Source organism: Ranitomeya variabilis, chromosome 2 (assembly GCF_051348905.1).
Source record: "Ranitomeya variabilis isolate aRanVar5 chromosome 2, aRanVar5.hap1, whole genome shotgun sequence".
Classification (NCBI taxonomy): Eukaryota; Metazoa; Chordata; class Amphibia; order Anura; family Dendrobatidae; genus Ranitomeya; species Ranitomeya variabilis.
This window is the reverse complement of record NC_135233.1, coordinates 286327139-286352669: the sequence shown is the minus strand read 5'-3', so window position 1 is coordinate 286352669 and position 25531 is coordinate 286327139. Positions and strand designations below refer to the sequence as shown.

The following is a 25531-nucleotide window of genomic DNA, read 5'->3' as shown; positions in this document are numbered from 1 at the left end:
AAGACGTGCGCAGCAGCTCCTGTGTCTACTGTGTACCATGAGGTGCGCAGTAGCTCCTATGTCTACTGTGTACCAAGAGGTGCGCAGCAGCTCCTAATGTGTACCAAGAGGTGCGCAGCAGCTCCTGTGTCTACTGTGTACCATGAGGTGCGCAGCAGCTCCTATGTCTACTGAGTACCAAGAGGTGTGTAGCAGCTCCTAATGTGTCTACTGTGTACCAAGAGGTGCGCAGCAGCTCCTAATGTGTACCAAGAGGTGTGCAGCAGCTCCTAATGTGTACTGTGTACCAAGAGGTGTGCAGCAACTCCTAATGTGTCTACTGTGTGCCAAGAGGTGCACAGCAGCTCCTAATGTGTCTGTGTGCCAAGAGGTGTGCAGCAGCTCCTTATGTGTCTACTGTGTGCCAAGAGGTGTGCAGCAGCTCCTATGTCTACTGTGTACCAAGAGGTGTGCAGCAGCTCCTAATGTGTACCAAGAGGTGTGCAGCAGCTCCTAATGTGTCTCCTGTGTGCCAAGAGGTGTGCAGCAGCTCCTAATGTGTCTATTATATGCCAAGAGGTGTGCAGTACCTCCTAATGTGTGTACTGTGTACCAAGAGGTGTGCAGCACCTCCTAATGTGTCTACTGTGTGCCAAGAGGTGAGCAGCAGCTCCTAATGTGTCTACTGTGTGCCAAGAGGTGTGCAGCAGCTCCTAATATGTCTACTGTGTGCCAAGAGGTGCACAGCACCTCCTAATGTGTCTACTGTGTGCCAAGAGGTGTGCAGCAGCTCCTATGTCTACTGTGTACCAAGAGGTGTGCAGCACCTCCTATGTCTACTGTGTACCAAGAGGTGTGCAGCACCTCCTAATGTGTCTACTGTGTGCCAAGAGGTGTGCAGCAGCTCCTAATGTGTCTACTGTGTGCCAAGAGGTGTGCAGCACCTCCTAATGTGTCTACTGTGTGCCAAGAGGTGTGCAGCAGCTCCTAATGTGTCTACTGTGTACCAAGAGGTGTGCAGCAGCTCCTGATGTGACTACTGTGTACCAAGAGGTGTGCAGCAGCTCCTAATGTGTCTATTATATGCCAAGAGGTGTGCAGCACCTCCTAATGTGTCTGTGTGCCAAGAGGTGTACAGCAGCTCCTAATGTGTCTACTGTGTGCCAAGAGGTGTGCAGCAGCTCCTAATATGTCTACTGTGTGCCAAGAGGTGCACAGCACCTATTGTGTCTACTGTGTACCAAGAGGTGCGCAGCAGCTCCTGTGTCTACTGTGTACCATGAGGTGCGCAGCAGCTCCTATGTCTACTGAGTACCAAGAGGTGTGTAGCAGCTCCTAATGTGTCTACTGTGTACCAAGAGGTGCGCAGCAGCTCCTAATGTGTACCAAGAGGTGTGCAGCAGCTCCTAATGTGTACTGTGTACAAAGAGGTGTGCAGCAACTCCTAATGTATCTACTGTGTGCCAAGAGGTGCGCAGCAGCTCCTAATGTGTCTGTGTGCCAAGAGGTGTGCAGCAGCTCCTAATGTGTCTACTGTGTGCCAAGACGTGTGCAGCAGCTCCTATGTCTACTGTGTACCAAGAGGTGTGCAGCAGCTCCTATGTCTGTGTACCAAGAGGTGCGCAGCAGCTCCTAATGTGTACCAAGAGGTGTGCAGCAGCTCCTAATGTGTACTGTGTACCAAGAGGAGTGCAGCAGCTCCTAATGTGTCTCCTGTGTGCCAAGAGGTGTGCAGCAGCTCCTAATGTGTCTATTATATGCCAAGAGGTGTGCAGTACCTCCTAATGTGTGTACTGTGTACCAAGAGGTGTGCAGCACCTCCTAATGTGTCTACTGTGTGCCAAGAGGTGTGCAGCAGCTCCTAATGTGTCTACTGTGTGCCAAGAGGTGTGCAGCAGCTCCTAATATGTCTACTGTGTGCCAAGAGGTGCACAGCACCTCCTAATGTGTCTACTGTGTGCCAAGAGGTGTGCAGCAGCTCCTAATATGTCTACTGTGTGCCAAGAGGTGCACAGCACCTCCTAATGTGTCTACTGTATGCCAAGAGGTGTGCAGCAGCTCCTATGTCTACTGTGTACCAAGAGGTGTGCAGCACCTCCTAATGTGTCTACTGTGTGCCAACAGGTGTGCAGCAGCTCCTAATGTGTCTACTGTGTGCCAAGAGGTGTGCAGCAGCTCCTAATGTGTCTACTGTGTGCCAAGAGGTGTGCAGCAGCTCCTAATGTGTCTACTGTGTGCCAAGAGGTGTGCAGCAGCTCCTAATGTGTCTACTGTGTACCAAGAGGTGTGCAGCAGCTCCTAATGTGTCTACTGTGTACCAAGAGGTGTGCAGCAGCTCCTGATGTGACTACTGTGTACCAAGAGGTGTGCAGCAGCTCCTGATGTGACTACTGTGTACCAAGAGGTGTGCAGCAGCTCCCAATGTGTCTACTGTGTGCCAAGAGGTGCACAGCACCTCCTAATGTGTCTACTGTGTGCCAAGAGGTGTGCAGCAGCTCCTAATATGTCTACTGTGTGCCAAGAGGTGCGCAGCACCTCCTAATGTGTCTACTGTATGCCAAGAGGTGTGCAGCAGCTCCTGTGTCTACTGTGTACCAAGAGGTGTGCAGCAGCTCCTAATGTGTCTACTGTATGCCAAGAGGTGTGCAGCAGCTCCTATGTCTACTGTGTACCAAGAGGTGTGCAGCACCTCCTAATGTGTCTACTGTGTGCCAAGAGGTGTGCAGCAGCTCCTAATGTGTCTGCTGTGTGCCAAGAGGTGTGCAGCAGCTCCTAATGTGTCTACTGTGTACCAAGAGGGGTGCAGCAGCTCCTGATGTGTCTACTGTGTACCAAGAGGTGTGCAGCAGCTCCTGATGTGACTACTGTGTACCAAGAGGTGTGCAGCAGCTCCTGATGCGTCTACTGTGTACCAAGAGGTGTGCAGCAGCTCCTGATGTGTCTACTGTGTACCAAGAGGTGTGCAGCAGCTCCTAATGTGTCTATTATATGCCAAGAGGTGTGCAGCAGCTCCTGATCTCAGTGTCCCTGAGCGCTGGTCCTACAATGGATGATGGTTCCCGGGAGGACCCCTGGGGCCCCGGTGTGTAACCCTCCGGTATCAGTCAGGACTCGCAGGAGTCAAGAGGCTTTTCCGTGGTCCTTCCTGCCCCGCACAGAGCGGGCAGCCTTACCTGCTGATCCCCGGAGCCGCAGCGGACAGTGGCCGGCAATGTGTGAGCGTCTCCGGTCCGGGCTGCAGTCCTGACATCGGTGTAGGGAGCCCGGCTCCGCCTCCCGGGACAGGGGAATTCACCGTCATGTGACCCGCACGTGACTGAGCAGGGAAGTGCCGCGCTCACAGAGGGGAAGCTGAGCCGGAGCGATACCGGCATCATGTGGCGAGATGGCGGGGGAGGGGACGGTCCACCTCACCGTGCGGCCACAACCCTGGAGCTACAGCGCCTACTGCCAACATACCGCATCATTCCTAGCTGCTGCTGCTGCTGGAAAGAAACGGACTGCACACGGGGGACAAGTGAGGAGGAGGAAATCGGCCACTGTTCTGGATGAAACTGGGGACCATTGTTTATACGCGGATGTGAGTCTACCCCACGGTGAACTCCGTGCAAAAAACGCACATAAAGTGGGGCCCGTGCTACAGAAACTCCTGACCCCAGAGCGCAGCTGTCCGCACACCCCAGGGCTTATGGCCGTGTGTCCCCCCTGCTAAAGAAACTCCTGACCCCAGAGCGCAGCTGTCCGCACACCCCAGGGCTTATGGCCGTGTGTCCCCCCCCTGCTACAGAAACTCCTGACCCCACAGCGCAGCTGTCCGCACACCTCAGGGCTTATGGCCGTGTGTCCCCCCCTGCTACAGAAACTCCTGACCCCACAGCGCAGCTGTCCGCACACCCCAGGGCTTATGGACGTGTGCCCCCCCCCCCCCTGCTACAGAAACCCCTGACCCCACAGCGCAGCTGTCCGCACACCCCAGGGCTTATGGACGTGTGCCCCCCCCCCCCCCCCTGCTACAGAAACCCCTGACCCCACAGCGCAGCTGTCCGCACACCCCAGGGCTTATGGCCGTGTGTCCCCCCCCCCGCTACAGAAACTCCTGACCCCACAGCGCAGCTGTCCGCACACCCCAGGGCTTATGGACGTGTGCCCCCCCCCCCCCCCTGCTACAGAAACCCCTGACCCCACAGCGCAGCTGTCCGCACACCCCAGGGCTTATGGCCGTGTGTCCCCCCCCCCGCTACAGAAACTCCTGACCCCACAGCGCAGCTGTCCGCACACCCCAGGGCTTATGGCCGTGTGTCCCCCCCTGCTACAGAAACTCCTGACCCCACAGCGCAGCTGTCCGCACACCCCAGGGCTTATGGCCGTGTGTCCCCCCCCCCTGCTACAGAAACTCCTGACCCCACAGCGCAGCTGTCCGCACACCCCAGGGCTTATGGCCGTGTGTCCCCCCCTGCTACAGAAACTCCTGACCCCACAGCGCAGCTGTCCGCACACCCCAGGGCTTATGGCCATGTGTCCCCCCCTGCTACAGAAACTCCTGACCCCACAGCGCAGCTGTCCGCACACCCCAGGGCTTATGGCCGTGTGTCCCCCCCCTGCTACAGAAACTCCTGACCCCACAGCGCAGCTGTCCGCACACCCCAGGGCTTATGGCCGTGTGTCCCCCCCTGCTACAGAAACTCCTGACCCCAGAGCGCAGCTGTCCGCACACCCCAGGGCTTATGGCCATGTGTACCCCCCTGCTACAGAAACTCCTGACCCCACAGCGCAGCTGTCCGCACACCCCAGGGCTTATGGCCGTGTGTCCCCCCTGCTACAGAAACTCCTGACCCCACACCCCAGGGCTTATGGACGTGTGTCCCCCCCTGCTACAGAAACTCCTGACCCCAGAGCGCAGCTGTCCGCACACCCCAGGGCTTATGGCCGTGTGTCCCCCCCCTGCTACAGAAACTCCTGACCCCACAACGCAGCTGTCCGCACACCCCAGGGCTTATGGCCGTGTGTCCCCCCCTGCTGCAGAAACTCCTGACCCCACAGCGCAGCTATCCGCACACCCCAGGGCTTATGGCCGTGTGTCCCCCCCTGCTGCAGAAACTCCTGACCCCACAGCGCAGCTATCCGCACACCCCAGGGCTTATGGCCGTGTGTCCCCCCCCTGCTACAGAAACTCCTGACCCCACAGCGCAGCTGTCCGCACACCCCAGGGCTTATGGCCGTGTGTCCCCCCCCTGCTACAGAAACCCCTGACCCCACAGCGCAGCTGTCCGCACACCCCAGGGCTTATGGACGTGTGCCCCCCCCCCCCCCCCCTGCTACAGAAACCCCTGACCCCACAGCGCAGCTGTCCGCACACCCCAGGGCTTATGGCCGTGTGTCCCCCCCCCCGCTACAGAAACTCCTGACCCCACAGCGCAGCTGTCCGCACACCCCAGGGCTTATGGACGTGTGCCCCCCCCCCCCCCCCTGCTACAGAAACCCCTGACCCCACAGCGCAGCTGTCCGCACACCCCAGGGCTTATGGCCGTGTGTCCCCCCCCCCGCTACAGAAACTCCTGACCCCACAGCGCAGCTGTCCGCACACCCCAGGGCTTATGGCCGTGTGTCCCCCCCTGCTACAGAAACTCCTGACCCCACAGCGCAGCTGTCCGCACACCCCAGGGCTTATGGCCGTGTGTCCCCCCCCCCTGCTACAGAAACTCCTGACCCCACAGCGCAGCTGTCCGCACACCCCAGGGCTTATGGCCGTGTGTCCCCCCCTGCTACAGAAACTCCTGACCCCACAGCGCAGCTGTCCGCACACCCCAGGGCTTATGGCCATGTGTCCCCCCCTGCTACAGAAACTCCTGACCCCACAGCGCAGCTGTCCGCACACCCCAGGGCTTATGGCCGTGTGTCCCCCCCTGCTACAGAAACTCCTGACCCCACAGCGCAGCTGTCCGCACACCCCAGGGCTTATGGCCGTGTGTCCCCCCCTGCTACAGAAACTCCTGACCCCAGAGCGCAGCTGTCCGCACACCCCAGGGCTTATGGCCATGTGTACCCCCCTGCTACAGAAACTCCTGACCCCACAGCGCAGCTGTCCGCACACCCCAGGGCTTATGGCCGTGTGTCCCCCCTGCTACAGAAACTCCTGACCCCACACCCCAGGGCTTATGGACGTGTGTCCCCCCCTGCTACAGAAACTCCTGACCCCAGAGCGCAGCTGTCCGCACACCCCAGGGCTTATGGCCGTGTGTCCCCCCCCTGCTACAGAAACTCCTGACCCCACAACGCAGCTGTCCGCACACCCCAGGGCTTATGGCCGTGTGTCCCCCCTGCTGCAGAAACTCCTGACCCCACAGCGCAGCTATCCGCACACCCCAGGGCTTATGGCCGTGTGTCCCCCCCTGCTGCAGAAACTCCTGACCCCACAGCGCAGCTATCCGCACACCCCAGGGCTTATGGCCGTGTGTCCCCCCCTGCTACAGAAACTCCTGACCCCACAGCGCAGCTGTCCGCACACCCCAGGGCTTATGGCCGTGTGTCCCCCCCCTGCTACAGAAACTCCTGACCCCACAGCGCAGCTATCCGCACACCCCAGGGCTTATGGCCGTGTGTCCCCCCCCTGCTACAGAAACTCCTGACCCCACAGCGCAGCTGTCCGCACACCCCAGGGCTTATGGCCGTGTGTCCCTCCCCTGCTACAGAAACTCCTGACCCCACAGCGCAGCTGTCCGCACACCCCAGGGCTTATGGCCGTGTGTCCCCCCCTGCTACAGAAACTCCTGACCCCACAGCGCAGCTGTCCGCACACCCCAGGGCTTATGGCCGTGTGTCCCCCCCCCCCCCTGCTACAGAAACTCCTGACCCCACAGCGCAGCTGTCCGCACACCCCAGGGCTTATGGCCGTGTGTCCCCCCCCTGCTACAGAAACTCCTGACCCCACAGCGCAGCTGTCCGCACACCCCAGGGCTTATGGCCGTGTGTCCCCCCCCTGCTACAGAAACTCCTGACCCCACAGCGCACCTGTCCGCACACCCCAGGGCTTATGGCTGTGTGTCCCCCCTGCTACAGAAACTCCTGACCCCACAGCGCAGCTATCCGCACACCCCAGGGCTTATGGCCGTGTGTCCCCCCCCTGCTACAGAAACTCCTGACCCCACAGCGCAGCTGTCCGCACACCCCAGGGCTTATGGCAGTGTGTCCCCCCTGCTACAGAAACTCCTGACCCCACAGCGCAGCTGTCCGCACACCCCAGGGCTTATGGCCGTGTGTCCCCCCCTGCTACAGAAACTCCTGACCCCACAGCGCAGCTGTCCGCACACCCCAGGGCTTATGGCAGTGTGTCCCCCCTGCTACAGAAACTCCTGACCCCACAGCGCAGCTATCCGCACACCCCAGGGCTTATGGCCGTGTGTCCCCCCCCTGCTACAGAAACTCCTGACCCCACAGCGCAGCTGTCCGCACACCCCAGGGCTTATGGCCGTGTGTCCCCCCCTGCTACAGAAACTCCTGACCCCACAGCGCAGCTGTCCGCACACCCCAGGGCTTATGGACGTGTGCCCCCCCCTTGCTACAGAAACCCCTGACCCCACAGCGCAGCTGTCCGCACACCCCAGGGCTTATGGCCGTGTGTCCCCCCCTGCTACAGAAACTCCTGACCCCACAGCGCAGCTGTCCGCACACCCCAGGGCTTATGGCATTGGCCGTGTGTCCCCCCCTGCTACAGAAACTCCTGACCCCACAGCGCAGCTGTCCGCACACCCCAGGGCTTATGGCCGTGTGTCCCCCCTGCTACAGAAACTCCTGACCCCACAGCGCAGCTGTCCGCACACCCCAGGGCTTATGGACGTGTGTCTCTCCCCCCCCCCCCCCCCCGCTACAGAAACCCCTGACCCCACAGCGCAGCTGTCCGCACACCCCAGGGCTTATGGCCGTGTGTCCCCCCTGCTACAGAAACTCCTGACCCCACAGCGCAGCTGTCCGCACACCCCAGGGCTTATGGACGTGTGTCCCCCCCCCCCCCCCCCCCGCTACAGAAACCCCTGACCCCACAGCGCCTGTCCGCACACCCCAGGGCTTATGGACGTGTGTCCCTCCCCCCTGCTACAGAAACTCCTGACCCCACAGCGCAGCTGTCCGCACACCCCAGGGCTTATGGACGTGTGTCCCCCCCCCTGCTACAGAAACTCCTGACCCCAGAGCGCAGCTGTCCGCACACCCCAGGGCTTATGGACGTGTGTCCCCCCCCCCCCTGCTACAGAAACTCCTGACCACACAGCGCAGCTGTCCACACACCCCAGGGCTTAGGCCGGTTTAACATTTGCGGTTGTGTCCGCAGCGTTTCTTCCGCATATATCCGCATGCGTTGTGTATTCCTATATTTAACATTAGGGACGCATGCGTCTGTGATCATTCGCGTTTTGCCGCCGCATGCGTCGTTTCGTCGTCTGCGGCTTGTCGCGGAAATGCAATGTAGTAATTTTTAGAGGCGTCAATTTGCCACCTGGAAACGTATGTGGTCGATTGCGCAAGGAATGCGCCAAAAAAAAGCATTGCTGTCTATATGAACGCATGCGTTCACAAGCACATGCGTTTGGTTGCGTTCATTAACGCATGCGTTCCACAAGAGAAAAACATGTCTAGACACTGATAAGTCACCCCCCACATACAAGGTGATAAAGGGAGGGAGTGGACATTTGCAGGTCACTACTCAGCAGACACTGAAGCAGACGAGATGCAGGCTACATCCTTGGAGGAAAACAGGACACTGAACAATGTGAGTATATCCTATCCAATGCCTTTATTTTCTATTTTCTGTCTCCACATGTGCTAATTTCTGCCATTTCTTTCTTTCTGCATGCAGCAGAATGTCGTCTTCTTCTGATGAGGAGCAACGTCCTGGGCCTTCTGAAGTAGAACAGGTCAGTGAAGTGAGTACTCTCCTCCTCAGATTGGTAAGTATTCACTGTCACATCTACACATATGACAATGTTTTTTTTCCTTTTTTTAGAGCACTTCTACTGCGGCAGAGGCTAGGCAGGAGCAGCGGAGTCACGGTCGAGTGTCAAGGCGGCAGCGTGTATGTATACAAGGCTGACTGTTTACTGTATCCTCACTTTACTATTCTTGAATCTTCCTTTCTTTACTTTCCTCTTTCTTTATAATTTTCTTCTGGACTCCTTTTTTATCTTGACTTTCCTTATTTATGCCATTTCTCAGCCTCGGTTTTCTTTCTTTTCCTTATGTTAATGTATACAACATTTAATGTCTTCATTTATGTTTTAGGTTCCAGAACGGGATGAGGACCTCATTGACAACGATATCCTCATCTCCCTGGTCCAGGAGCGAGTCCCGTTGTGGGACACCCGGGTTCCACAGCACTCGGACAACGTGACGATCCGGCGCCTATGGAATGAGGTGGCCAAAGAGATATGGGATGGCTGGGACAACACCCCGAATCGGGTCCGAAATGCTTTTGGTAAGTAAAGCAATGCAGTGTGAAGCAGCAGAGACCTTGGCCATGCTCACACAACTGTGTGTGATGAGATAAACTCTCAGGAGTTTCTCTCATCACACACAGTTGTGTGAGCACGGCCAAAAGTCCATTGTCTAACCATTCTGTTTTGTTTTTTCAACAGTGGCCAGAGTCAAAACACGTTGGTGTTCGATGAAGGACCGCTTCAACAAGGACCTGCGTCAAGAGAGCCGTGTTCCCAGTGGTTCAGGAGCAAGGATCAGAAAATACAAATACCATCGCGTTCTGGCATTTTTAAGACCGGTCCTTGCCCAGAGAACGTAAGTATTTCTCCCGTACATTAGGTTGTATTGTATTGCCATAATCTGTATATTTCTATTCCACAGGATTCTGCGTCTGGTTAATTTTTGGTATTAATTTTCTTTTTCCACAGCACATGGAGCAGCACTGTTGGCCCAGGTTCTGGAGCGGTCCTTCATCAGACAGCCACGGACCCGTCCCTGCCTTCCAGCAGCAAGTGGGCCTGCCACACTAACTGGAGACCAGGAAGCTGGTCCATCAGGTGTTCCCCTTTCCCAGTCCTCTGCCACTGCCCCTTTTTTTTTTGGGGGGGGCTCCTCCCGGCAGCGGGCATCGGACAGGTCCCTCATGCCCGAGTTTTTGCACTTGAGCTCGGTTTTTCACGAAGGACACAAGGCTTTGGGTGACCGAATGGATATTTCACTTAGCCACATGAATACACGTATCCAGGAGGTCACCAAAAGCCTTGACCAAGTAAAAGCCGACCTCCAGAGGCCAGCACATCATTATTTTAACCAAATTGAGCAGGGCATGTCGGAACACCTTACTCCTGGTCTCCAGCTGAGTGTCATGCAGGCCTGCAATGCTGCTTACGTGCAGGCTATGCAGCAGAGTCGGCATATCCACCTGTGCCTTCACTGTCACGATTAACCTCAATGTTGACCTCTGCTGCATACCACTGCACGGCCACCTCTATTCCTAGCACTGCCGGACACCAGTACAGCACCACCACGATGCCGAGTGCTGTTGGACAGCCCACCGCCACCACCATGACAACCGCTGCTCCAGCTTGGACCTCCTCCACTGACACCACGATGGAGCAGCAGGACCCTGGCATGGCCTTCCGTCCCGCCACCACCACGATGCAGCAGGACCCAGGCATGGCCTTCCGTACCGCCACCACCACGATGCAGCAGGACCCTGGCATGGCCTTCCGTACCACCACCACGATGCAGCAGGACCCAGGCATGGCCTTCCGTACCGCCACTACCACGATGCAGCAGGACCCTGGCATGGCTGCACGCTCTACGAGCACTATGGACTCTGGCATGGCTGCACGCTCTACGAGCACTATGGACTCTGGCATGGCTGCACGCTCTGCGAGCACTATGGACTCTGGCATGGCTGCACGCTCTACGAGCACTATGGACTCTGGCATGGCTGCACGCTCTACGAGCACTATGGACTCTGGCATGGCTGCACGCTCTACGAGCACTATGGACTCTGACACAGTGCAGCCGGACCCTGACAGGTCACCCACCACGAACATGCCACGACATATCAGCCCACCGAGGCTTACCAGAACCCGGCAATTACAGAAAAAAAACAGCGGACTTAATATTCCTCCCCCTTCACCTCACAGTGTGTCTGTAATGTCAGGTTTGTCTCACCCTTCCAGTGCGTCTCAAGCCTCTCATGTGTCAAGCCCTATCCCCGAACGACCAGACCCCACTAGTTTCATTGCCCCTTCTCCTGCCACCTCTGCGTCGTCCACGGTTAGCCAGGCCTCAGTGCTTCACACCCCCCCGTTTACATCACTCTACCCCAAGCAGGCGCAGTTAAATAAATATTTTGGTTGTTAAAAAATAAATACAAGTTTTTTTGCCCCAATTATGTTTGGTTTATTGTGTCTTTCGCCGCCGGCAACACACATCGTGCGCCAAATAAACTTCGCCACACTATTTTTTGGCTACATCATAGCTCCAGTAGTTAGCAAGTACAAGACTTTTGTGTGTCTTTAGTATAGAGCTATGAGGTGGACCAAAAACTGTATACTTGTATTTTCTCCTTAATCTTTTCATTCTGCTTAGTCTGTGACTAGTGTTGCAGACTGAAGAGAAACTGGTGGCAATACCATGCAAAACTGTACTCTACAGGTCAGGTGTCCAAAAACTCATTAGTTGGGATGCCTGACCTGGTGAGTAGAGAAGTGCATTGTATAGCCTCCTTTTTCTCTTCTGTGTACATAATCTATATCACACAAACTCAAGGGACGATGGCGGTCATACACGGCATATCTATGCTCACCTGCACAGGTGTCAGAAATAGTGAATTCATGAGGCTGTTATATGTGCATCATGAATTCATTATTTCTGACACCTGACTTGAGTATAGATCTGTTTTGTATGACAGCCATTGTCTCTTCAGTCTGTGTCCAATGGATACCGCATAGCAGAACAGAATCAGGACGCAATGACATCAACAACCTTATCACTAAAACCACATGGCTGCCGTCACACTAGCCGTATGTGGTCACTACTTTATATTGGTATTTGTAAGCCAAAACACGGAGTGGAACTATTAGAGGAAAAATATAATATTAGCATATCTAGCACTTCAGCCTTCATGACCCACTCCTGGTTTTGGATTACAAATACTGATAATAAATACAGACCAAGTACTGCTAGTGTGAGGACAACCTCGGTTTATAGAGGAAATACATATGAAACACGGTCAAAACAACAAAAAAAAGTTTAACAACGAGAAACATTAGTAACATGTGAGAAAATAACTGGTACAGATAAAATAACAACAGGACATTTACACAACTTTGTCCTGCCATGACACACGTCCAATATCCGAATCAAAAAAGGCAGCAAATTGGTCCCGCATGTGGCCAACTTCAGCTGTTGACCGCAGCGGGTGATGCTGGTAATCGGGCAGTGGGTGTGCAACTGGTTCATCCAGTTCAATGTTGGGCCGCTCCTTAGCCATAATGTAATTGTGCAGAACCACACAGGCTTTGACCACCTCGTCAACTGTCTCCATTTTTAGATTAATGGCTGATGCAAGAATGCGCCATTTTGAGACTAGAATCCCAAAGGTACACTCTACAGTTCTTCGTGCCCTGGTCAGTCTGTAGTTAAAGATCCTTTTAGTGTGGTTCAAGTCACGACTGGAATATGGCTTCAGTAGGTTTTCGCACATCTAAAAGGCCTCATCTCCAACCATAACAAATGGCATCGGTGGACCCTGAGTGTTGGGGAGAGGTTGTGGCCGTGGAAAATTAAAATTTTTGCCATACACACGGTGGCCCATATCCAAGTTCTTGAAAATCTGGGAATCGTTTCCACGGCAATGAAGCGACAGTCCGCATCGGCTATTGCCATGAGCACAACAGAAAAATATTTTTTATAGTTGAAGTACTCCGATCCTGTTCTGGCTGGTTTGATAATGCGGATGTGCTTTCCATCCACCGCTCCTAAACAGTTGGGGAAATCACACACACTCCAAAATTTTTTTGCAATTCCAATCCACATGTCCAAGGTGGGTAGGGGTATAAACTCATCCCGGAGTACATTCCACAAAGCCCGGCAGGTGTCCGAAACTATTCCCGATAGGGTGGATATTCCAAGCCGGTATTGGAAATGGAGGGATGATAAACTCTCTCCGGTTGCCAGAAATCTGGAAGAAAAGAATTAAAGAAAAATTATAATCAGTTCTATTTAAGGTGTGGTTAAGCTAAAGACAGAAAGGAAATTACCAAACAAACAAAAAAAACATGTTTAGTACACCCAAAATTAGCACTGGCATTGGTTTACATTTCTTACGTACCTTAATGTAACCAGCAGACGTTCCTCTGGTGGAATCGCTCTACGGAGCTGGGTGTCCTGTCTCCGTATGGCTCCTTGGACACGAGCAAGCAAATCCCGGAACGAGTCTTGCGACATCCTTGTATATTCGGGAATTTGTCCGGGTTGGTATTAAGCTCGCCATACAGCGTGTGATAGGCTCCACGGCTCTCACGTAGTTCAATAATGGGGTGTCTCCAAAAACGCCTACGCCGTCTCCTTCTCCATCTTTCACGATTTCTGTCTTGCTCCCAAGCAAATGCACAGGCAAGAAACAGCTTGATGCTTAAATCCAGGTTGAAATAGCTGCGAAGATCCATCATGACACAGGATACAGGAGCAAAATCTGAAGATTTCAGCTGTTCAAGGGTCTATATAAAGATATCCCATAATACACGCCCTCTGTAGCCCCTTTGGCGGTGTCTGGTTATCTAGATTTTTCCCCTGTAAAATTTGTCATCATGCGCACCAAAAACGCAAACGCAGAAAAAAACGCATGGAAAAGCATGCAAACGCGGTGTTTTTTAAACCGCATGCGTCTAAAAAACGCCGCGTTTGTACGCGTTTATATGCGTTTTTTCCAGCACTTTCGGATGCGGATTAAATGCTGCGGATTCTAACGCAAATGTGAAACTAGCCTTATGGACGTGTGTCCCCCCCCCCCCCCATGCGGCCTGCTCAAGTTAAAGCCAGGCTAGAAACCAAAAGATGCCCCACACTGCACTGGCAGCAGGGTCCGCTCACACCGGCGTACACCGGAGCCGAGACTCTCTGCCAGAAACCTAGACCAGGCTGACGTTGGTTTCTTATGCGGCAGTTTCTTATTTGGCATTTTTTTCTTTTCTGTTTTTTATAGGTTTAACTGCAAAAAATAATCATCACAATAATAACATACAATGCAGCGAGGTGCCCTGATGTGAATACACTTAAAACAGCTACAAAAATGATAAAACTGGCATAAAAATTGGCATCAAAGTGGGCAGACAGCCGATTTTCACAGATTTGAATAAGTAAAAACATCAGTTAAGGGGTTAAATTGACTTTGGACAACTGATCTCATGGCTGCCAATGGCACTTGGTCACTAGTTGTTTACTGATGATGTGACTGAGGACAGAAGCAGCCTGGTGAATTCTGAAGTGTACAGATACTTTCTGCTCAGATTCAGCCAAATGCAGCAAGCTCTTCACACTATAGATGGACAATCTCCAAAAACATAGTGTGAAAGTAATCCAGTTTAAGGTAAAGAAGTGGAATATTCTGCAATGGCCGAGTCGGTCACCAGATCTCAACCCATCGAGCAGTATTTCACATGCCTAAGACAAAACATAACACAGAAAGACCCACAAACAAGCAACAACTGAAGTCTGCAGCAGTAAAGGCCTGGAAAAGCATCACAGAGGAGGAAGCCCAGCGTTTGGGGACGTCCATGGCTTCCACACTTTGGACAGTCATTGCTGACAACATTTTTTTTGCCAAACGTTTCAAAGAATAATTTTGTTCAATCCCTTTAATGAAATCTGAAAGTCTATATTTCAATTGCATCTCAGTTTTTGTAAAAAAAAAACAAATCTGGGCATGCAGAGATGAAATCACGGAGATTCGGTCACTGTCCAAATATTAATGGACCCAACAGTATTCCATGTTCATTCCCACCTAACAGGAGACATAATATAAAACTGTTTATATGGGATATAAGTTAATCAGAATTGCTGTTTTTCAATTTTTACCACACACAAAAAAAGCAAGAAAAAGCTATTACTGTAGGTGCAAACGGTCAGTAAACGCTCTGGGTTGGACGCTGCGTACCTCTGCAGCAGCCAGGTGTTACAGCATAGTGGGATTTCAAGAAATCCCATGTCCACTATGTGTGCACCGATGCCCGCAGTTTCCCTGTGGAGACAGACATGAGGCTCGTCTTTCCAGACCGCAGCACGTCAATTTATCTTGCGGAGACGCGAATCTCCGCAATATAAATGTCACCCACACAATGTATTGGATCGAGTGATTCTGCACGGTTCAATGAACACATGCGGAATCACCTGCGTTCAAAAGCCGACAGCGCTTTGGACGGAGCGGACATGTGCTGCATCCAAAGCACTGCTGATTACTGACCGTGTGCACCTACCCTTAAAGATGTCATAACTTCCCAGAAATGGCACAAATAAAAACATCAGCTTGCCACATACCCTTTGGGTGCTTTCACACTGTTCTGTGTCCCCGTCGGTGCATATGTCCGACCCCCAATTTCCCCCAGTGCCGACAGCGCCAATGAGGTCATTCAAAATTACAACTCATTCCACAATAAACAAGCAGTCATACTTTATGCTGATGGAAACACACAACAAAAAAAAGTTATTGCATATTTTCATGTTGAATTATATAGAATGATAAAATGATGGTTACTCTTTTAACTGACATTTTTTATAATTTTTTTTCTAGTTCTACGTCAATGGTATCACTCTTGATCGGTTCTTTGGAAACTCGAGACTGTAAAGAACATGTGAGCAAACTCCAATAAGGAACTAGGCTCTAGGTTTCACAATCACAAGTAGTATTACAAGTCTGTCACACATTACGTAGTTTATAGTACACGGGGCGTGTTCTCTACACAATAATCCTGACCCTAAAACAATGTGGCGGGCACGGTCACATTGGTGGCTTTACATAATGTCACAGGGATGAATCTGAGGAAGGAGGAAGCTTCTTTGGAGTCTAGACTGTAAAAGAGGGATCACAGAGGTGACAGAAGCCTTTGCTATATGGTGCAGTGCTAACTTCTATTAATGCCCACATTTAAAATGTTATGACAAATTAGCTTTATATTTGACTTTATATCATAATTACCATCTATTGAAATTTTGGACTGAGATCACAAAGTACTGCGTGTAGTTCACAAAGGGAGATTCCCATTTATGAAATGAATTAAAGTAACTACGGTAACTTTCAGAGACAATATATCCCAAACAACAACAAAAAAAGCATATTCCACCGTCATCCACAATCGTTTGTACGACGCAGTAACACAAGTAATCTTCTATAGACACAGTTCAGTTCATCGTCCCCGTGTGAAGGACGCGTCCTGATGCCTCTACCTGCTACTAACACAAAATCAGCTTCCATTGACATTGCAGTTAGCGGGTTATTGATCAGCGTTTCTGGAGACTCTAGTGCACACAACAGTCTCATTAAAGAGTTCTGCCTCATTTACTACCAATGAAGGAAACAACAGCCCATGAGATTTCCCAATCCTTGCTAGAAACGATCCTGTAATCTACCATGAAATCAAAGACAACAAGATGCTTGAAAGAGACCTTTGATGGTTGAAACGTCGCATTTGGCACAATAAAGGAGTTTTTTCACCAGGATTGGAAGCTGTCCTTCACTTTGCCTTGGTAAATCACATACACAATGTCCATTTTGTTGGAATAGGTATAAAATGGACCGACTCCTAAAATATATAATACATTGGGTACAGTAGTTCAGTGCAGGATGTGATGTAAATGTTTTCAGAATAATTTGGGAAAGTTATGAAATGTCCTATAAAAATGTCTGTTCTATTCCTGATCTAAGGATCTGGGCTTTTAGTTGAGATTAATCTGTGCTGCACTTTGTGTACATACTCAGTAGTGACCAGTGCTGTGTAGTCGTAGATGAGATGAATCTGTGCTGCACTTTCTGTACATGCTCAGCAGTAACAAGTGCTGTGGAGTCGTAGATGAGATGAATCTCTGCTGCACTTTATGTACATGCTCAGTAGTGACCAGTACAGTGGAGTCGTAGATGAGATGAATGTGTTGCACTTCATGTACATGCTCAGTAGTGACCAGTGCTGTGGAGTCGTAGATGAGATGAATCTGTGCTGCACTTTATGTACAGGCTCAGTAGTGACAAGTGCTGTGGAGTCGTAGATGAGATGAATCTGTGTTGCACTTTATGTACAGTGCCTTGCGAAAGAATTCGGATCTCTAGAATGTTTTAACCTTTTCCCACATATCATGCTTCAAACAAAGATACCAAATGTAAATTTTTGGTGAAGAATCAACAACAAGTGGAACACAATTGTAAAGTTGAATGAAATTTATTGGTTATTTTTAATTTTTGTGAATTCAAAAACGGAAAAGTGGGGCGTGCAATATTAATTCGGCCCCTTTACTTTCAGTGCAGCAAACTCACTCCAGAAGTTCATTGTGTCTCTGAATGATCCAATGTTGTCCTAAATGCCTAATGATGATAAATATAATCCACCTGTGCGTAATCAAGTCTCCGTATAAATGAACCTGCTCTGTGATAGTCTCAGGGCTCTGGTTGAAGCACAGAGAGCATCATAAAGACCAAGGAACACAACAGGCAGGTCCGTGATACTTTTGTGGAGAAGTTTAAAGCCGGATTTGGATACAAAATGATTTCCAAAACTTCAAACATCCCAAGGAGCACTGTGCAAGCGATCATATTGAAATGGAAGGAGTATCATACTACTGCAAATCTACCAAGACCCAGCCGTCCCTCTAAACTTTCATCTCAAACAAGGAGAAGACTGATCAGAGATGCAGCCAAGAGGCCCATGATCACTCTGGATGAAGTCCAGAGATCTACAGCTGAGGTGGGACAGTCTGTCCATAGGACAACAATCAGTCGTACACTGCACACATGGCCTTTATGGAAGAGTGGCAAGAAGAAAGCCATTTCTCAAAGATAGTCATAAAAAGTGTTGTCTTAAGTTTGCAACAAGCCACCTGGGAGACACACCAAACATGTGGAAGAAGGTGCTCTGGTCAGATGAAACCGAAATCGAACTTTTTGGCAACAATGCCAAATGATATGTTTGGCGTAAAGGCAACACAGCTCATCACCCTGAACACACCATCCCCACTGTCAAACATGGTGGTGGCAGCATCATGGTTTGGGCCTGCTTTTCTTCAGCAGGGACAGGGAAGATGGTTAAAATTGATGGGAAGATGGATGGAGCCAAATACTGGAACATTCTTGAAGAAAACCTGTTGGAGTCTGCAAAAGACCTGAGACTGGGACAGAGATTTGTCTTCCAACAAGACAATGATCCCAAACATAAAGCAAAATCTACAATGGAGTGGTTCACAAATAAACATATCCAGGTGTTAGAATGGCAAAGTCAAAGTCCAGACCTCAATCCAATCGAGAATCTGTGGAAAGAGCTGAAAACTGCTGTTCACAAACGATCTCCATCAAACCTCACTGAGCTCAAGCTGTTTGCCAAGGAAGAATGGGCAAGAATTTCAGTCTCTCGATGTGCAAAACTGATAGGGACATACCCCAAGCGACTTGCAGCTGTAATCGCAGCAGAAGGTGGCGCAACAAAGTATTAAGTTAAAGGGGCCGAATAATATTGCACGCCCCACTTTTCAGTATTTGAATTTCCACAAAAATTGAAAATAACCAATAAATTTTGTTCAACTTCACAATTGTGTTCTACTTGTTGTTGATTCTTCACCAAAAATTTACATTTGGTATCTTTATGTTTGAAGCATATTACTTTACATGTACAGCAAGGCACTGTACATGCTCAGTAGTGACCAATGCTGTGGAGTCGTAGATGAGATGAATCTGTGCTGCACTTTATGTACATGCTCAGTAGTGACCAGGGCTGTGGGGTCGGAGTCAGGGAAATTGAGGAGTCATAGGTTTGGCTTACCGTCTAAACAGCCCTAATAGTAACTTATCAAATCACAACATTTATATAGAATCCAAAAGACAAGTATTAAATCCATAGATTGTATAAATTGTGAACATCGGTGGTTTTAGAGACTGCTTAGCAGGCATTGTTTTCTCATAAATCAACAAAGCTATTTTGTTTTCCTAGAAAATGAAGAACAGAAAAAAAGAAAGGTTGCTGCTCTCATTTTCATCTTAAAAAAAAATATATTATACAAGTAAATAAGCAATATACACCTATTTACTGATGTCAATCATGTATAGCATAAAGGTTTTTTTAGCAATTCTGCTGGCAATTCTTAAACAGGAAAACTACGGTACATTAATAGTGGCAGAAAAACACCAGAAAACTTGAGTGTGCTGCAGCGTTTTAAAGCCATAGCACGGCTGTTAAATGTGAACGCAGCCTAAGAAATAACTAGCACTCAATGCAAAGGGGACAATGCTGTGCTAGCTTCTCTCCATCATTTTGTATTAAGATCTGAACAAATCCTGATCGCAACTAGAACTTTTTTTTTTCCTGGTAACCCATCATTGCCCTGTCTTTGCATAGATCTCAGAACAGGATGCTGCATGCAGCAGTGGTTGACAGGTCAACCAGATCATCCCAATTTTGCATTTTGGGATTGGTGGGAAAAAACTAAAATCTTATTTTTTTTTTTTGCCAAGCGTCATACTGTACATATTGAGTTACCTTTATCCACAGGTTTTTTACGATTGCATCAGAATTACCGTATATATTTTTTTTACTGAAAAAAAAAAAATGGTTTATCATTTTTTAAAATTTATTGTATATACTTGAGTATAAGCCGAGTTTTTCAGCACATTTTTTGTGCTGAAAACGCCCCCTCGGCTTATACTCGAGTCATTGTCCCAGAATATAGAGGGGGAGCGGCAGTGGCAGAGCAGCGGGTCACAGGAGGCAGGAGCTGGCTGCTGCAGCTAAGTCCTGTGCCTGCTGCAAAAGAGAAATGAATATTCACTGTGCTGGCAGAGAATATTCATTTCTCTGTAATAGCACGCACAGTGTCACCCGTAGCCGCCAACTTCCAACTGCGGCCGGGCGATCACGTGTCCCCACTACTTAAGTGAATGTTCACCTCTCTCCGCTCCCATAGGTGTGTAGAGAGGTGAATATTCATTCCCTTTAGTAGCGGTGACACGTGATTGTCCGGCCGCTGCAGCTGCTGGCACTGGAACAAGATGCTGTGAGGGACCATAGGGACGGTAAGTAGGATGGTTTGTTATATTTTTTTAATGCTTTTCTGATGGGGGCCATACATACAAGTAGAGGGATGATGAGGAGACCATGCATACCAGGATAGGGACGAGGAGACCACGCATACCAGGATAGGGACGAGGAGGCCACGCATACCAGGATAGGGACAAGGAGGCCGCGCATACCAGGATAGGGACAAGGAGGCCACGCATACAGGATAGGGATGAGGAGGCCACGCATACCAAGAAATGGACTAGGAGGCCACGCATACCAGGATAGGGATGAGGAGGCCACGCATACCAAGAAATGGACTAGGAGGCCACGCATACCAGGATAGGGATGAGGAGGCCGTGCATACCAGGATAGGGATGAGGAGGCCGTGCATACCAGGATAGGTATTAGGAGGCCGCGCATACCAGGATAGGGACGAGGAGGCCACGCATACTAAGTGGACTAGGAGGCCATGCATACCAGGATAGGGACGAGGGGGATGTGCATACCAGGATAGGGATGAGGAGGCCGTGCATACCAGGATAGGGATGAGGAGGCCGTGCATACCAGGATAGGAACGAGGAGGCCGCGCATACCAGGATAGGAATGAGGAGGCCGCGCATACCAGGATAGGGATGAGGAGGCCACGCATACTAAGATATGGACTAGGAGGCCATGCATACCAGGATAGGGACGAGGGGGATGTGCATACCAGGATAGGGATGAGGAGGCCGTGCATACCAGGATAGGGATGAGGAGGCCGTGCATACTCGGGGAGGCCGTGCATACCAGGATAGGGACAAGGAGGCCGTGCATACCAAGATAGGGATGAGGGACCCATGCATACCAGGATAGGGACGAGGAGGCCGTGCATACCAGGATAGGGACGAGGAGGCCGTGCATACCAGGATAGGGACGAGGAGGCCGTGCATACCAGGATAGGGACGAGGAGGCCGTGCATACCAGGATAGGGACGAGGAGGCCGTGCATACCAGGATAGGGACGAGGAGGCCGTGCATACCAGGATAGGGACGAGGAGGCCGTGCATACCAGGATAGGGACGAGGAGGCCGTGCATACCAGGATAGGGACGAGGAGGCCGTGCATACCAGGATAGGGACGAGGAGGCCGTGCATACCAGGATAGGGACGAGGAGGCCGTGCATACCAGGATAGGGACGAGGAGGCCGTGCATACCAAGATAGGGATGAGGGAGGCGTGCATACCAGGATAGGGACGAGGATGCCGTGCATACCAGGATAGGGACGAGGAGGCCGTGCATACCAGGATAGGGACGAGGAGGCCGTGCATACCAGGATAGGGACGAGGAGGCCGTGCATACCAGGATAGGGACGAGGAGGCCGTGCATACCAGGATAGGGACGAGGAGGCCGTGCATACCAGGATAGGGACGAGGAGGCCGTGCATACCAGGATAGGGACGAGGAGGCCGTGCATACCAGGATAGGGACGAGGAGGCCGTGCATACCAGGATAGGGACGAGGAGGCCGTGCATACCAGGATAGGGACGAGGGACCCATGCATACCAGGATAGGGACGAGGAGGCTGTGCATACCAGGATAGGGACGAGGAGGCCGTGCATACCAGGATAGGGACGAGGAGGCCGTGCATACCAGGATAGGGACGAGGAGGCCGTGCATACCAGGATAGGGACGAGGAGGCCGGGCATACCAAGATAGGGACGAGGAGGCCGGGGATACCAAGATAGGGACGAGGAGGCCGGGGATACCAAGATAGGGACGAGGAGGCCGTGCATACCAGGATAGGGACGAGGAGGCCGTGCATACCAGGATAGGGACGAGGAGGCCGGGGATACCAAGATAGGGACGAGGAGGCCGTGCATACCAAGATAGGGATGAGGGACCCATGCATACCAGGATAGGGACGAGGAGGCTGTGCATACCAGGATAGGGATGAGTGGACGATGCATACTCGGCTTATACTCGAGTCAATAAGTTTTCTCAGTTTTTCGTGGCAAAATTAGGTGCCTCGGCTTATACTCAAGTATATAAGGTAGTTTATATAACTCAATTTTACTTTTCTGTACAAACTGGGGACTTGAAGTTGGGATCAGTTTATCACTTGTACTTTCTAATACAAAGTACTCCACAGTATTGTTACCTGTCAGTGTAAGGGCCCATGCAGACGAGCTTATAAACTGGATGAGTGCTATCCTATTTTTTAATCAGACAGAACACAGATCCATGTTATTTAATAGTGTGGTTTAGATTAATTATATTGTGCTCAGTCCGACTGTGAGAAAAAAAATTGCAGCATGCACTACTATCATCAGAGTCTCGGATGGGACTCACCCATTCAAATCTATGGGGGCAAGAGAGCGAAAAACAAAAAATCGGATTTCACATGGACCGTTTAAGAAGCATCTGATTTTTACAGATAGATTTCTAATATAAACCGAGGAAACGTGCATATTTTAATGTAATTGTACAAATCACACACTGATGTGAAAAACAGACACATAAAAGGCACATGGATGAAATTTAGAAAGAAATTGAGTTGTCTGCATGAAACTTAGATGTTTCATACACTCGATTGAGGGGCGCCCTAAGGCTGTGGAGTTGGTAAGCCTAACCGCCGGACTCCTCAATTTCCTGACTCCATGACTCAGATTCTATAGCCCTGGTCATTATTCAGCATGTGCATAAAGTGCAGCACAGATTCATCTCAACTAAAAGCATAGATCCTTAGATCAGGAACAGAACAGACATTTATAGGACATATCATAATCTTCCCAAATTATTATGAAAACATTTACAGCACATCCTGCACTGAACTACTGTACCCAATGTATTATATATTTTAGCAGTCGGTCCATTTTAGGCTACTTTCACACTAGCGTCGTGCACTGCACATCGCAATGCGTCATTGTGGATAAAAAACGCATCCTGCAAAGTTGCCCACAGGATGCTTTTTTTCTCCATAGACTTTTATTAGCGACGCATTGCGACGCAGTGCCACACGTCGCAACCGTCGTGCGACGGTTGCACCGTGTTTTGGCGCACCCCGCCACAAAAAAAGTTACATGTAACGTTTTTTTGTGCATCGAGACCGCCATTTTCGACCGCGTATCAATTCAAACTGCTCGATCGTCATCTCCCCTGACATCATCAGTCAGGGAAGAGTAGGCAGACCCCCTTACACATTGGATGGTTTGCCAATCCTGCAGAAATCCAAGGGTTCATCCAACTTTAATGTTTTGAGGGCTATAACCCTGCAGGTAATCTATTAGGATATGCACCTGCCATGGTCTAAATAGGCAGATGCCCCTAGTAGACCTATGAAATCTTTGTCAGGATCCCAGTATCCATGGAAACAAATTGGCACCTAAAGGGAAGTTGATGGGAAGAAATATAGAGCTTCCTCCCTACATCAAACTCCTCAGATGACTCACTATTAAGGCCCCTTTCACACATCAGTTTTTTGCTATCAGTCGCAATCCGACGAATTTTGAAAAAACCGAATGCCGCCGGATCTGGTTTTTTTTTTAATAGACTTGTATTAGCGACGAATTCCAACGGATGGCCTCACGTTTCATCCGTCGTTCGCCGGATCTGTCGAAAATTGTTTGTCCGGCGGCCAGAGACAACGGACAAAGTAACGTTTTTTGTGTACGTCGAAAAATCGGACAGCGACGGAGCCGTCCGTCTTTTGATCGAATGGAAGCCTATGGGCGCCGGATCCGTCTACGGATTCCGTTTTTTTTAACTTCGCATGCTCTGATTTATTTAGGTTCCAAGTAGCCAGCCCACAATTAGAAAAGGTATATAAACCTGCCAGGTTGGGCTTCACTCATCCATGTCCCAGCAAGCAAGCCAGCGGGAGTCCAGCCAGTGGAAATCCAGCCAGGGGGAGAACAATCGCTTACAAACGATTCGCCTCAAAATTAAAATCACATAGATCTTCACAATGTTCGCAATCACACCTTCCATTATTGCCACTTGCTCTACAGCCTGTCAAAGATGGGGTGTAGAAACACTGTATATATAGGTTTTCAGTAGCCAATAACGTTTGAGAGCCTCCCATTGGGCGTTTTAAAAAAAAAACGGATCGTCGTAAAACAGATTAAAAAACGGAAGGATGAAAAACTGATGAGACGGATCCGTCGCGCCAGTTTTTCACAATCTGCGACAGATCTGTCAATCCAACGGATTGTGACTGACGGCAAAAAACTGATGCGTGAAAGGGGCCCAATCCCATCATTTAAGGTTAAATTGCTGGATACTGAGGTTAATCGGGAGTAACGCTATCATAAAAACAAAAGTCTGACGAAACAAGAAAGAAATTAAAAACATCATGGTCATATTAAGAAAATATACACATATTCTTAGGTGGACATACACTCTAGGCCAGGACACACGGATTGTGTACCACCTGTGGAAATCAGTGCATAGAACTGTATGGATGGCAATGAATAACGAGGGACACCTTTAGCAGCAGCTCTGCGATCTAGGACCAAGTTATTCAGTCTAGGTTTTCGAAAGAGAGCTTCTCTAATCTTTTGCTCGGTCAATGAAAGTGAAAGCCACATTCTTCCTTGGAAACAGTACAAACACAGTGGTCATGAAATGCTGGGAATTTTTATCAACTTTTCTTTGAACTGTGACACATGTATATTTAGAAGGTGACCGATGAAACAAAAATGTAACATTCAGAATAAAACTCCCCTTAATGATAGGAAGCAAAAAACCATCACCAGAGTCCATGCGTAGCCACAATGGCAGCCGAATTCTCTACCAACCTTTTTTTCAGGACAAAAACCGCAGCTCTTGGCAGAAAACGCAGGTGCGTTTTTGGTGCGTTTTTGGTGCGGTTTTGGTGCGTTTTTGGCAGGGTGGATAAAAATCAATGTTTTTTTAAAAAAATCAAAAAAATCGGATTTTTTTGATTTAAATCGGATTTTTTTGATTTAAATCGGATTTTTTTCAATAAACTGCTTTTTGAGGAAAATATTTTACCATCCAAAGGTTCTTCCATCATGAGATAAAGCTGAGTTGTTTAACTCAGTAGAATAAAGGCTGTATATGTGTAACATTCACAATGCCATGCTCTTCCAGAGGTTTCTGTAGGATGCTGACTATCCAACAAGTTTGGGCATGTCAACTGAATGGAAAAAGAAACTAAACCAAAAGTGAAACCAAGCTAGAAGTGTGGAATTAAAGGGGCAGTATGAACAAAATGTGGAGGCTATTAATAGTTTATACAATTAAGACATGCTGCTTTTAAACACCTACCTATTGCCATATATTAAAACAAAAAAGATTTTTACTTACTTTGGGGTCCCCC

The 25531-nt window shown here is 50.0% G+C and overlaps 2 protein-coding genes and 1 long non-coding RNA gene across 5 annotated transcripts in view; 2 read left to right on the top strand and 1 right to left on the bottom strand.

Moving 5' to 3' along the window:
* Positions 1 to 25531, bottom strand: part of ZC3H12B (zinc finger CCCH-type containing 12B) — a 105987-nt gene that overhangs the window by 24796 nt on the left and 55660 nt on the right. The window contains exon 1 of one of the 3 annotated variants that reach the window (XM_077285079.1): positions 3153 to 3522. The exons of the other annotated variants lie outside the window; for them this stretch is intronic. The gene's annotated coding sequence lies outside the window, so the exon portion shown is untranslated. Of the gene's footprint in view, positions 1 to 3152; positions 3523 to 25531 lie in introns of those variants that run through there. 3 annotated transcript variants of the gene reach the window in all.
* Positions 3418 to 16677, top strand: LOC143805580 (uncharacterized). The gene is made up of 2 exons (XR_013221276.1): positions 3418 to 3559; positions 15752 to 16677. It is a non-coding gene; the product is annotated as an uncharacterized LOC143805580 (long non-coding RNA).
* On the top strand, positions 8277 to 11609 carry LOC143809353 (uncharacterized). The gene is made up of 5 exons (XM_077292442.1): positions 8277 to 8894; positions 8975 to 9043; positions 9250 to 9442; positions 9603 to 9759; positions 9873 to 11609. Exons 1-5 carry the CDS (start codon positions 8832 to 8834, stop codon positions 10144 to 10146), a joined length of 756 nt encoding a protein of 251 aa, XP_077148557.1. The 5' UTR covers positions 8277 to 8831; the 3' UTR covers positions 10147 to 11609.